This window comes from Dromiciops gliroides, chromosome 3 (assembly GCF_019393635.1).
Source record: "Dromiciops gliroides isolate mDroGli1 chromosome 3, mDroGli1.pri, whole genome shotgun sequence".
Lineage (NCBI taxonomy): Eukaryota > Metazoa > Chordata > Mammalia > Microbiotheria > Microbiotheriidae > Dromiciops > Dromiciops gliroides.
In genome coordinates this window covers 529,351,672-529,366,450 of record NC_057863.1, presented here as the reverse complement: position 1 = coordinate 529,366,450, position 14,779 = coordinate 529,351,672, and the positions used below count along the sequence as shown (strand labels likewise).

The 14,779-nt window shown below is 35.5% G+C and overlaps 1 protein-coding gene across 1 annotated transcript in view; it reads right to left on the bottom strand.

Annotated features, from left to right (window-relative positions):
• The window catches only part of ATM (ATM serine/threonine kinase), a 131,751-nt gene that overhangs the window by 22,265 nt on the left and 94,707 nt on the right, over positions 1 to 14,779 (bottom strand). The window contains 10 exon segments of the mRNA XM_043998900.1: positions 992 to 1,074; positions 2,931 to 3,069; positions 4,201 to 4,359; positions 4,962 to 5,075; positions 6,016 to 6,223; positions 7,527 to 7,744; positions 8,706 to 8,819; positions 11,780 to 11,947; positions 12,094 to 12,328; positions 14,295 to 14,414. Of these exon segments, the coding sequence (XP_043854835.1) occupies positions 992 to 1,074; positions 2,931 to 3,069; positions 4,201 to 4,359; positions 4,962 to 5,075; positions 6,016 to 6,223; positions 7,527 to 7,744; positions 8,706 to 8,819; positions 11,780 to 11,947; positions 12,094 to 12,328; positions 14,295 to 14,414 (1,558 nt within the window).

Below are 14,779 nucleotides of genomic sequence, written 5' to 3'. Positions count from 1 at the left end.
TGAAAATATTAGCTTCTAAGGACAACTTGGATAGCAACTGTCCTGTTTCACCTGGCTAGAAGAGTTAGAAGAGTTTTAATTAGTTATAAAGAGATGCCATAAGAAATCTACTTAGATCATCCAAAAGTAACCTCAAATCAAAGTCCATGTATTATATAGTGTTATTATTTTTCACTCATTATATTTTTAGCCCTTTTTTAACCTAGAAGCAAACAGGAGCTCAATGTTTTCAAAAGGGAAAAATCATGGCAAAATAAGGTGAGAAATGTTGTAGGGGAATTTTCTAAATCAGTAATATTCAGTTTTGCATTTTCCAAGTAAGCCCGAAGCTGGGTAATAGAGCTGGAAATATATTGTTTAATGATTAGGTAATAGTACATAAAATACTGCCAAAAGTTCAAATCCAATAATCTCAGAGGCAGGGAAATGAGAGTTTGTCACAGTTTACTTATTTACCAAAGTAACAGGTTATGATTCTGATGACCTGGCAACTAGAGGACTACACAAAAGGATTTTCAGCCCTGAAAGTTCAGTCATAGTATAGTCAGCCATCAGTTTATCCATAAGCACAGCATTTACTTTTATTAGAACCTTTATCCCAAACCATTCGGAACTTTTTATTTATTTTGGAGGGGTTTTATTGCTTAGAGATATGCTAAACTATGAGGTCTTATTAACAATTTTTAAAAACATACTAACAAAACTATTTAAAAGGAAGTTCCTGAAGAAATTTGAAACTAAGCCTGATACAGGTAAAGGGGATTCTAAATTCCTACTGTCAGTTAAGGAACAAAGACACACAATCTCCCTTCATGAAATCAAGAGGATGAGTAGAAATGAAAGAATAAAAGGGAAGAAAAAACCTTGAAATACTTTAGAGCACTGTATGGTAAAGATCAATTTTAAAAAAGAAAACACTTTAAAATAACCCAAATTTAGGCCACAATTATTTGAAAGAGAAATAGTTAACATCACACATGGCTCCAAATACCTTAATTTCCATGGTGGGAACGACAACATCGTCCAAGTTCTTTAGTCTAGTGATGGGCTGGTCTGCAGGAATATTTATACCTTCTGCATTTAAAATAAGGGTATTTTTAGTGAGAACCATCCATATATTCATTAACAACCTGAGAAGTGGGGTTGCAGGCAAGCCAAGAATGGTAGATGTGTTCTAGGGCCCATCTATCACCCTTGCCTCAATTCTACACAAGGTAACCCTTACCCACAATCTCTATTAGGCCAAAACCTCAATAGATGGAGCACTGTCCCTGGTGTCATCCCTGACCTGGAGGTGCCAGGTTATGGAGCTGAGTTACAGCCAACAATTATAATAGGTAATATGGTCCCTCAGCTGACTCTGATTCAAGCTGTCAGCCTTTCCCATCCAAACACTCCTCCCCTATTCTTTTTTTTTTTTTTGGTGAGGCAATTGGGGTTAAATGACTTGCCCAAGGTCACACAGCTAGTAAATGTCAAGTGTCTGAGGCTGGATTTGAACTTAGGTCCTCCTGACTCCAGGGCCAGTGCTCTATCCACTGTGCCACCTAGCTGCCCCCTCCTTATTCTTGAACTGGGTTAGATTTCACCTGTGGGTATAAACTGTAGCTTCTAGGCAGTATGCACAATAGCTTACATAATAGGGGCATGGTGCATTATTTCAATAACATTTTAGAGGAAGGACTACATCAATATTTTGGGTGTAACCTATATGCTACAGCAATGTATTTTGACAAAAGGAGGTGGCAGTGAGCTGATATATCATTAAGGAAACCCCATCTGTAGCCCCAATCTTATATTAGAGAAACAGTAATGCTGTGGATAAACTGAAAGAAATTAGATAAACTGGAAAGCTTTTAACAGAAAGGAGTAACATTAGGGCAAAAGAGATTAATCTATAAAGAAAATGAAAAGGATAAGCCAATAAACAGAGGTTACATAACCAAACATAATAGTCTACAAATGTTAAAAATTAGTACTGAAGAAGACGGATTTTGTTACTGTTTAAAAGTTTATTGGGGGCAGCTAGGTGGCGCAGTGGATAGAGTACCGGCCCTGGATTCAGGAGGACCTGAGTTCAAATCCGGCATCAGATACTTGACACTTACTAGCTGTGTGACCCTGGGCAAGTTACTTAACCCCCCATTGCCCTCCCCCTCCCCCTCCCCCCCAAAAAAGTTTATTATTGATGGGACTGGGAGAGAAACTGAATGAGGCTTTTTTTCCTGACTTAGTCATAGTACCTGGCACATAGTAGGTGCTTAATAAAAGTTTACTGACCTACTGGGCGAACCTGTAATTATGTTTTTTGCATTTGATTTCTAAAAATGCTCTCATCTAAATACTAATAGGAAACTGTTAATCAAAATACTATGAACCTTCAATTTTTCAATAACTGATTACAGTAGCTTATGGATTATCCAGCCTCTTTCCTTCTTCCTGCCTTTGATTTATTTTACTAAACATAAATATTTGTACCAGGGTGATAGTGAGAGGAAAAAAAAGAGATTAGATACACATGATTGTATTTTTCTAGTTATCAGATGTATTAAAACTCTTAAACATACTGCCATCTCTTGATAGAAAGGTGATGGGCTCAAGTGTAGACTGAGACATAATTTCTTTGGACACAACCAACATGGGGATTTGTTGTGCTTGATTATATATGTTTGGAACAGGGATTTGCTTTTCTTACTTACTCAATGAGGGAGAGAGAAAAAGAATGTGCAAAAGAAGGTTAAATTTGTAGGATATGAACATATTTTTCTGTTATCTATAAATTTCAATTATTAGGGCCTTATTTCCCGTTACCATGGATAACTGAGAGTTGACTGTATTTGATTTTGAACATTTGCATGCTTGTGTACACTATTAACATATAACTGCAGAAAAAATTATTACATCATGTTAATAGCCTTTTGAATACATACTTCTCTGAGTCTTCCATGGACTGGCATCCATATTTGCTAATGTGATATAAGCATCACAAAGTGCCTCCACATTTCTGACCATCTTAGCTCTTCCATTTTTGATAATACTTATTATGTTGTTTGCAGCCTCCATTCGATCCTAAATTTTTTAAAAAAGATGACTGTTAGAGTGTCATCCAGAACTACAAAGAAAGCACAGAGGCAAAACATAAAAATCTAAAGTCTAGGCTCTATTTGTACAAACATCCTAATTCCTTAGACACAAAACATGTACCAAAAAAAAAAGAATAATCTACAGGCAAATAATAAAGACCATTCAAATCTTATTAGTGTTTTTCTCTGTTTTATAAGTATGAAACTGAATGAGGCTTTTTTTCCTGACTTAGTCATAGTACCTGGCACATAGTAGGTGCTTAATAAAAGTTTACTGACCTACTGGGCGAACCTGTAATTATGTTTTTTGCATTTGATTTCTAAAAATGCTCTCATCTAAATACTAATAGGAAACTGTTAATCAAAATACTATGAACCTTCAATTTTTCAATAACTGATTACAGTAGCTTATGGATTATCCAGCCTCTTTCCTTCTTCCTGCCTTTGATTTATTTTACTAAACATAAATATTTGTACCAGGGTGATAGTGAGAGGAAAAAAAAGAGATTAGATACACATGATTGTATTTTTCTAGTTATCAGATGTATTAAAACTCTTAAACATACTGCCATCTCTTGATAGAAAGGTGATGGGCTCAAGTGTAGACTGAGACATAATTTCTTTGGACACGACCAACAATTACTATTTCCTCTAAATTGTCAAAGGTACCAGTTCACAATAACAAGAAATCCAATTATAGCAAACTAATACTCTGTATACAGATTTATGGTAAGAAAAAGGAAAAAATACAAGAAAAAAATCTATTTTATGAAGTAAAAAAGTGATGTACTCATGCCTCCTCCCCAAAAAGAGGGATATTAATTATGAAAATGATTTGAGTACTATCTCAACTTCAACTATAGCTTTCCAGTTTTTAAATTTTATGAGAAGGCTTTCTGTGTAGGGAAATGGAGAGAACACTCAGAAATGAATATGATGCAAATGCAAAAGGCAACAATAAAACTTTTTTTAAAAGGGAAAATCTTGTTTTATAAATGATACAGGTTTTTCTGTCTGTCCTACTACAACACAAATAAATGTAATGAAAAGTCCTAGCACCCTGGAGATGTGGTCCTAAACCATCTGATGCAATAAATGAAGGTTTCTACCTACTTACCTCATCAAGCTGAGAAATCTGCTTTGGTGCATTTTTCGTTATTCTGCTTCTTGTTGCTCCTTCTGGTTTGGTTAGAAGTTCATCCTTATTTGCATTTGCTAAGGCCAGTATAATAAACAAAGTGTGATGGGGGTGGTCCAGTGAAATTCTAGCGATGAGCTATTGGAAAGGTAAGAATAATTAGTTATCAACGGGTGAACTAAACAAACTGAAACATAAGTTTCAAGCAAACTGAAAAATAATCTATAAATTCATGGAAGAATTATGGAAAACAGTAGACTTTCACTTCATTAAGTAATATCCTTTGAGGATAAGGGAGAGAAATTGTGATGCACTGCCCGAGAAAACATAGGGGGCAGAGGCACAGAAAAGGATCAATAAGATCTAGTTTCTGCCCTTAAGGAGAAATAAGATGGAACTAAATATATTGAACATTTTCTTCTCCTGAAGTTATAAAACATAGCCTTGGGGGCAGCTAGGTGGCACAGTGGATAAAGCACTGACCCTGGATTCAGGAGGACCTGAGTTCAAATCCAGCCTCAGATACTTGACACTTACTAGCTGTGTGACCCTGGGCAAGTCACTTAACCCTCATTGCCCCACCCCCAAAAAAATTTTTTTTAATTAAAAAAAAAATACATAGCCTGACCACACTGCAAAAATAGCCTCTAGTGAAGTATAAAGAAAGTCATCTATTCTCTATCAAGGTGATATAATAAGAAAGAAAATGCTTTTGGCTTCAGGCATTAATCCATTATTACATTATTCAGAACTTCATGAAATCCTACGCCTCCCATCATTTTGGTTCCCATTCTAGCAGCCAGCTGGTACATGAGAGGCAGAAACTTGTATGAGGGAATCTTCACTCCATCTTTCTGTTTTGAAAAGAAATCAGAAATTGTTAATTTTTTTTTAAATACCATGAACCTTCAACTCAGATTATTCTGACATATTCAAATGCTTTAAATTCAAATTCAAAATGCTTTAAAATATTATATATGTATATATTTTATGTTGTATATATGTAACATTTCATATTTAACATATGTTTACATTGTGAATAATAATAACTTAGTGGTTAAAAGTGGCTTGAAGTGGCTCCCTTGCCATTTGTTCTATTCCAAACCCTTTGACAGAGAGCACCTAGGAAGATTGCTACAATATGCCTTGATGACTATTACATCAGTGTTGATCCTAAAAATCATAAATTAAAATATATTAAGAATCATCAGATTTTTGGGCACCATTTGCACTGAAGTTATATTAAATAAGCATTGATCAAAGGAAGCCCACAGAAAAGGCAACCATAGAACAGAATGGGGCCATTATTTTTCTTTTATTTTCTAGTAAAAATAGCATGTCATTGTCAAAAGTTACAATTTAATGGGATAAGTCCAGATTCCTAGGATCAACACTGATGTAACAGTCATCAGGCACAATGTATTATTTTAAACTTACTATGTAGAAATTTTCACTAAAAGCAAAGACTTTGAAATTTAAGAACTTCTGCCATCAATTTGATTTTCAAGGATAATCACAATTGATTTTTCTTTTCTGGTTCTTTGAGGAAAATACATCTTCCAAGGCCACATCCTGTAGGGTTGGGAGTAAGGGTTGGGAGAATAGGGAAAGGGAAATAGAATTCTCTCATCTCTACACAAAAATCCCACCCTTGCCATGATCTACAAGCATTTATTAAGTTCCTAATATGGACAAGACAGTATGTTAAATTATTCAGAAAATCAATATAGATGTGGTCCCAACCTACCTTATTCTCCAACCTCTAGTCTTAAGGGATGGAAAAGACAAACTTACCTTCATCATGCTATTGACTCCAGAAACCGCAGAGTTTTCAAGCCAAAGGGAACAAAGTCGAAATATCCACATATCATGCTCTTCTCCACTAAGTAAACAGCTGATGTAGTTCTCAACTGCTTTACATAAGAAGCGTTTGCGATCCTCTCTCAATGCACGGATTGCACACTCATCCAGTTCTAACTCTCTCTGAACCTTTACTGTATACCTAATATTGAAGAATTAAAGTAAAAACATTAAATCAACTACACTTATAGAATCTCAACTTGGCTAATGTATTTATTAGAAGGTCAGAGAGGTAGAAGAGACTTTAGGAATCATCTAACTCCCTAATTTTACAGATAAGAAAACTGAGGCCCAGAGAGAAGTTACTCGTCTAGTCAGGTCACCAGGCAGTAAATAGCAAAAGTGGATTCAAGCCCAGGTATGTGATTCATGAGCTAGGGCTCTTACCGTGACATCACTTTAAGTTACCTGAGTTTATGTCTTATACTTTACTAAACTTTTAAGCTCCATAAGATCCAGGCTTTTGTCTTATCTACAACACTGTACACTACCTTTGAATAGCACAAAGTTCTATCAAGAACAGGTACTGAATATAAATGTTTGTGGAATAAGCGTATGAATGACAAAAGTAATAAACAATAATCAAATACAAACAAATCTCAAAAATACATTTTGTGGATCATTAATTTTAAGAACTCAACATTTTAAACACCTTACCACCCTAGACAGCGAGTGCCCTAACCAAGCTATCTAATTTTCTTAATCTTGTATTTCTTCAACTGAACATAGGGCATGAATCAGTGAGGGGATTTAGTTACATTAATATAACTTATTTTGCTTCTTCGTATTTTTCAGTCATAAAACAAATCATAGCCGACCACAAATAGCACTCATTGTGAAATATATTTACAGTGAAACCCACAAAATCAGAAATTAAATTCTCTAAATTATAGTCATGACAACCCATATCACTAAAACAAATTCAAGTACCAGGAGGATTATGAGATTCAGAACTAAGAAGACTAGGGCAGCTAGATGGTGCAGTGGTTAAAGCACCGGCCCTGGATTCAGGAGTACCTGAGTTCAAAATCCGGCCTCAGACACTTGACACTTACTACCTGTGTGACCCTGGGCAAGTCACTTAACCCCCAATGCCCGCAAAAAAAAAAATATACAAAAAAAAAAAAAAAAAGAACTAAGACGACTAGATAAGTCGTCTTGCCCAAACTCTTCACTTTATGAAAGAAAACTAGGGGAAATGCACTAAGAAGAAATGATTTGACCAAGGTTCAAGAGTGACAGGGCTGAGACTTGAAAGAGATCTTCTACCTTTAAATAAAATGTTCTTTTCTAACACAGCACATTGCTTCTTGAAAATAAACAATCACAAAGAAAATTAAATTTTTATCTTCCACAAACATATCCTTGTTCAGCAGTCTGGTAAACATAAAACTGTTAAATTCAACATTAATTAGCTTTTGGGTTCCTCTTTATTCAATTATTACCTGTTTGTCTGGACTTTGTGTTCCCTAAGAAGACCCACTTCCTGTTTAGCCTTATTCAGCAGAGCTTGTTTATTTTCAAATTCTGATGATTTCATGTAGTTTTCAATTCTTTGATACTGAATATCTGAAAATCGTGCCAATGATAGGAAAGCCTTCATTTTTCCACTTCTAAGTTTATCATTGCACCCTGCATCAAAACTTCCAGCAACTTCCACTGCCTAAAAGAAATACCAATTAACATCTACAAATACGTATACAAATACTGATATATTTTGTAAAAAGGACCAGTCAATAAATCAAGGCTACTGGCACATTAGTTAAATGTATTGGAGTATGGAGAATATAACACTTTTTATGTAGATCAGTAGAAGGTTGACAAAGCATTTTCTCTACAGAAATTCCATGAAGTAGTATAAAATATCTTTATTTTAAGGAAACTGAAGTTCAGAGAAATCAAGTGACTTCCTGTGGATTATCTAATAATGTTCCAAATGGGACATGAACCAATGTTCCTAACTTCCAAATCTAGTATACTTTCCCAGATACCAATCTACCTTTACACACAAATCAAAGTACTTTCTGGTCTTTCTGGGAGCACTTTGTATGTGTAGACTTAGCAAAGTAAATTGTGTAAATTCTAGAGATAGAACATGTACTGTGAAATGCACATAATTAAATGTTATTGTAGGGCTGTTGACATTCTGCTTCAAAAATCTGCAAAGTGGGTTAGATGAAATAAAAAGTTCCTACATGGATGGAGGCTAAAATTTTTACATCTCCAGACAGAGCAGGTTAGCTATGGATGAATAAGAGAGACTAAATAACTCTCTCACATTCACCTACTGCTTTGTACATAAATAAGTGGAAGAAGTAACTTGGAGATTACCCTGATGGAAACAAGAGAAAAACATGCAGGTGTATATTCTAAAGGCTAAAATGCTCCCTGTCTACCTCCAAAAACATGGGTTCCTGATGATAACAGACCATTTATATAGACATTTGTACATAAATAAAGCACCCCTATTAATTAATGATTATACAGAACTATTCTAAAACTCTATTGGATTCAGGCAAAAACTACAGCACTTGGGAAAATTAGGCTTTCTCTTTAAAATAAATAAGACTTTGGGAAATGTGACATTATACCAATTACATCAAAAACTATTTTAAAATTCTTACCTTTTCTAGGTATGTCTTCATAATGACTGTAGGATTTTCTAGGCAAGTTTCTGCCAACCAATTTCCACATACTCTTAAACATTCTGTGTATATCAGTTTCAAACTTGGGTCATTCTTTACAATGAAAGGAAATTTTTAGAAAATGGAGTCAATCATCACATGTATTCAAAAGGGCATACTAAAATAACAGGCTTACAAAATTACTCTTCTTTACCATATGTAATATGAGAAAAAAGCCACTATAATTAAGGATTCCTAATGAAGTTCAATTCAATAATTATTTATTAGGCACCTACTCCATCAGGCACTGTGGAGAATATACAGGTAAATAAAGCATAGTTCCTACTATCAAGGAGTTTATCATCTAGCAAGAGAAATAAAACATAGGCACAAACAATACTAATTGGAATTTGGGAAGTACACAGGAGAGCCACAAAATGGTATGAGGGTTGAGAAGAAATATAAATCCTTTTTTGGCTGAGGGAATCAAGGAAATCTTCAAGAGTTAGGTGGCATCTGAGCTAAGCTTTAAAAGGTGGGAAAGAGTTCAAACGATGGACATGAAAGGAGGGCAGAAGGCAGTACAAGGTCAGGAGATGGTGAAAGAATAGGCACTGAAATTTCAGGAAAAAGAGAACAAGATTAGAGAATGGGAAAGACTACTTTATCTGCAATAATGTAATGTGAGATCAGGAAGGAGGCCCAGCCAAGACTAGAAGAGTAGAAAGAAATATTGCAGTCACACTCTCTCTAATAACTACTCCACAAAAGCCTAGAATATGCATGAGACCAAGTTTTGATCAGGAAATTCAGGAAAAAAACACACACAGTGAGTCATCTTTCAGTCTAGGTTAACAAAGGGAGATAGACAGAGAAATGGGCAGACACTGGGGACAGAGTCTAGCCAGGAATGGCTACCTGGAGCATCCCAGCATGGACTGAACAAGACCCTTGCCTGAAGCCATGCACTAAGACAAGAAGAGACAACTGGCATCTGTCACTCCCCACCCATTGCCAAGTCATAGATACAGTGTAGACTGGTGGATGCCAGTCCAGGGCAAAGAGTGGTATCAGGTCCTGATCTGTGAACTGAGATAAACAAGGTCAAAAGTGAGCTGCAACTCTGTGGCTCTCACTCCAGGAAGCAGAGCAGGGTCTCAAAGCTAGCCTTCAACTTAGTCTGAAGTCTACCCCAGAATAATAAGGACAGGAATCTCAGACCCAGGGGGAATGGTTCTGTCATGATGAACTTGCAGAGCTTTCTAAATGGATGACAGTGTTTGGGTCCAGAAGCAGTCTGCTGGAACTTCAAACAACTGTGTTGCTCACCCCCAAACACAGATCAGGAACTTGCAGAGTTCAAAGTAGGAGGTTATTTCACTTTGGATCAGATCACTTCAGAAGCAATGAAAAGCTTGAAGTATCCTTGAGATCCTGGAATGATATTCCAATTCAAGACCCCAAGAAAACAGCAGAAGGACCCAAAAGGACACAAAATAGGACCAAACAAAGAACAGACACTCCTTCTAGAAATGTAGAGAACCTGGTCCTAACACAAAGTCAGAGAGAGAAGAATGAGAAAGCAAAAAAGAATTCCTCCCAAGAGAGCTATTATGATGACAAGGATGCTCAAGACACAAATCCAGAAGAGAATGGCTCTAAAACATGTACAAACAGAACTTCAAAGAACACACACTTTGAGCACAAGTTGAACTATAATTCCTGGAAAAGATGAAGTAATTTTTTTTTTTTAAAAAGAGTTTAAAATGTTTTTTTAAAGATGGAATGAAGTCACCAGAGAAAAAATGTAAAAGCATTGAGAGCTCTGGAAGCAAGAATTGAAGAGGGAATTAATAGCTTAGGACAAGAAGTATAAAACCTCACCTACTTGAAATTATAATGAACCAAACAAAAGATAATTATGAGCTATCAAGAAATATTATTGGGACAGCTAGGTGGCGCAGTGGATAGAGCACCGGCCCTGGAATCAGGAGTAGCTGAGTTCAAATCCAGCCTCAGACACTTAACACTTACTAGCTATGTGACCCTGGGCAAGTCACTTAACCCCAATTGCCTCACTAAAAAAAAAAAAAGAGAGACAGAGAGAGAGAAGAAATATTATTAAAAGCCAAAAGACTGAAGAAAAAAAATACCTCAGAAGTATAAGGTACCTTATAGCTAAAATAACTGACTTGGAAAATAGATCAAGGAAGAGGGAACTTAATAATCTTTGGACTACCTAAAATCCATGACCCAAAAAAGGAAGATTAGATATAATATTTTTTAAAATCTTAAAGGAAAACTTCCCAGACTTCTTAAAACCAGAAGACAAAATGGAAACAGAAAGAAACTCTAAAATGTAAACTTTCAAGAACATCATATCCAATATCTAGAACTTCCAAAATCTAAAGGAAAAAATTACTGCAAGAACCCAGAAAAAAAAATTCAAGGAAAACGTCCTAGAGTCAGGATCACAGAAGATTTGGCAGCCACTATGTTTTAAAAGAACAGAGAGCGTGGAATATGTTCCAGAAGATAAAAGATACAGTCTTACCAATCAAAATTAATTTGCCCAGTAAAACCAGTAAAATCCTACAAGGGGGGAAAAAACCTTTTTTTTTTAATTTTTTTTTTTTAGTGAGGCAATTGGGGTTAAGTGACTTGCCCAGGGTCACACAGCTAGTAAGTATTGAGTGTCTGAGGCTGGATTTGAACTCAGGTACTCCCGACTCCAAGGCCAGTGCTCTATCCACTGTGCCACCTAGCTGCCCCGGAAAAAAACTCTTTAATGAAATAGAGGACTTCCAAGCATCCTAGATAAAAAGATGAGAGCTGAGGAGAAACTTTAAGATATAAACAAATGAGGCAAGAGAAACATAAAAATGAAAATGTGTGCAAACAATTATAATAGACAAAACAAAGATGACTTGTTTTCAATCTAATATGGGCAGATAATATGTGTGTCACTTCAGAACCTTATCTTCAGGGGTCTCTGGAGTCTGATAAGAGCAACGGGCTTTTTAAAAGTCAAAAACCCAGTTTTTAAACTAATAGTCAATAAAAACGGTGCAAACCTGTGAAAAAATTTCATCTAGCTTCTTGATCATTTGTTTTAGAATATTTAAGGCAAGACTCTGTTCCTTTTTAGCCCAGAATACTTGAGCTTCCTCCAGCTGCCATTCAGAGATTCCACAACTGGCTGAAGTATACTGTTTGATTTGAAACATCGCCTTTTCAGGAAGCTGAAATAACAATGGTGACATCTGAGTATAAATTTTACTGTTATCTCTTTCTCTCCTACTAACAGTTTCCTTTTAATATCACCAGTTTTATGACTATTAAAAGAACAGGCCTATGAGTTGCTTGAAATATTTAAAATTTTTATTACCTGTGTGTTTCTGGCAGTCCGGGCCAATGTAGATAGTTCAACAAGGTGCTTGGTGAGAATAGCCTTAATAACTTCCCTTTGTGGATTCTCATTTTCTTTTTCCATTAGGGTCTCAAGAATGACTGTACGCAAAGCCATGACTGGCTCTTGAAAAGCAAAATCACTATCCTTGAGAAGCTGGGACTGTCTCTGCCACTTCCCATACACCTCAGTGAGTTCTCTATCAGTGATAGATCTGAAAGCATAGTTTTAAAGTTCATACGATAAAGCATAAAGAGAAACAAAAATTACATTCACATGGAAATAAGAAACAAAAAGAAATAATACAAAAGTTCTTTTGTCACACAATTAAGCCTCTAATTTTGGGGTGGCTAGGTGGTGCAGTGGATAGAGCACCAGCTCTGGATTCAGGAGGACCTGAGTTCAAATCTAGCCTCAGATATTTGATACTTAATAGCTGTGTGACCTTGGGCAAGTCACCTAACCCTCATGGCCCCTCAATAAAAAAATAAGCCTCTAATTTTGATTTTAAACATCTACCAAATTTGATAAGAAAGGAAGACAGAAATTCACAGAGACAAACATTTCTACTTCATAACATCAAAGATGATAGTGGACAGAAAGTGTTTTCCTTCACATCCCCTATTCTTTCTCTCCTTTTCCCTGTCTCCCTAGAATTTTATCAATTTTCTTCATTATAAAGATAAATCCCTGAACCTCAGAGAAATAGAACTCTGAAAGATCTCACCAGTTAAGACTGAGTGCATTTCTACCCTACCCCATTTTCTACAGGTGAGAAAACCAGAGGCTCTCCCTACTCCAAGCACTTTTTTTTTTTAATTTGCTAGTCCCAGGACAATCTTAACTTGTACAATTTTCAATTGCAACTTTAGTATTTTATTTTTGCAAGAAGGTCCTACACTGAACAACTTTAACCCTTCACATATCTTCCTCCTCTTCCACAAACCCACTACATAAAATTATGTCTGTGTTCCAGGCAACACTTACTTACTCCAGTCCTTACCTTGCAACCCCCAAAGCTTCCTAGCAGTCCATTTTACCAACCCTATCCACAATTTAATATAGAAGAAATACCAACTAATATGGTAATGTTTTACATAATTGCACATGTATAACCTATTATCTGATTTCTTACTGCCTCAGGGAGTGGGGAAGAGGAGGGAGAGAAGGAGGGATAGAATCTGGAACTCAAACTTTAAAATAATTGTTTATTATTATTTTTTTAATTTTTAAAAAAAGAAATACCAAACTTAGTCACCTAAGAAACAGAAGCACATAGTACAAAGAGCACTGTATCTAAGTTTTTAGTCCTAGTATCATCACTCACCAGCTATGTGACGTCATTTAAGCTCTCTCAGTTTTCTTTTCTGTAATAAGAGCTCCTGTTTATAGACTATTTTAAGTTGCAAAGTACTTTATTACAGCATTCTGTAGCTGGAAAAAGATCCAATTCCCTCATTTGATGGGTTAACACTGAGGTTAAGTCACTCAAGGCCAGTTAGTAGGAGGCAGAGAGGGAACTATTACTACCTAGGTACCCTGAGAAAGAATATAGTACTTTTCCCATTATAGCATGCAAGATATTCCTTGCCTTTTTCATAGGACTGTTACGAAGAGTAACATAATATATAACACATGTATGACATAATACACAAAAATATATTGTAAACTAAAATGCCGTAGAAATATACAATATTCTTTTCAAAGGATGCTGAGTAAAAAAAGAATTGGAGTGGGGGGTTGCAGGAAATTTGCTTCTTAATTAGAGCTGCTCTGAAAAAAAATCATATAGGATTACATGAAGTTAGAAGCTAAAAATAATCTCTAGATTCTAGCTTCTAAAAGTTAAAAATTATATCAGATATGACCTTTTACAATCCCTTCATTTTATACTTGAGGAAACTGAGGCCCAGGGAAGCCATATAAATTACCAAGGTCATATAGGTAGTAAATATATGAGACTTAATCTGCAGGATTAATGGAAGTTAAAATGAATTTTTACCTGGAAAAATTTAATCAAATATGCAAGATCAATTTGAAAAATATCCTGGGGTGCTTGGTTAGCTGATTAAAGAGGTGGTATAAACCTATATTTGTTCAAAATCACTGACAAAAGTAGGATATTATGAGGTTTATTATATCAGAAAGTTTAAAAACAAGTAAATTAATCATAGACATACCTGGAGAAAAGTTGTCCTATATTTTCCAACTCTCCAATAGCCTGTAATCTGCTGAGAGTAGGGTAGAGTGAATATACAGACTCAAGGCTGCCTTTACACAATTCTTCCACCTCTTTCACTCTAGTGACAGGAGAAAGAGAAATTTAAGAATGAAGAAAGTGATTCAAGTAAACCAAAATTTCAAAATCTGCTATAATAGCCTTTGAACATGCCTAGATAATATATCATTGTAATAAAATCATAATAACCTATGTATTAAGACAATTAATTAGTACTGGGATTAAAGAAACATTACACAAAATGAAAACATACAAATATATTTATGATAAAATAGCTTTTTACTCTTTGTTTAATTATTAGTCATCTGAACCATTTGTATCTTTACACTTAGAAAACTAAGCTACAGTTCTTTAACTCTTATTGTCCAGTCATTCAGTTGTACCTGATTCTATGTGACCCAAAGGACTCTGTCCATGGGGTTTTCT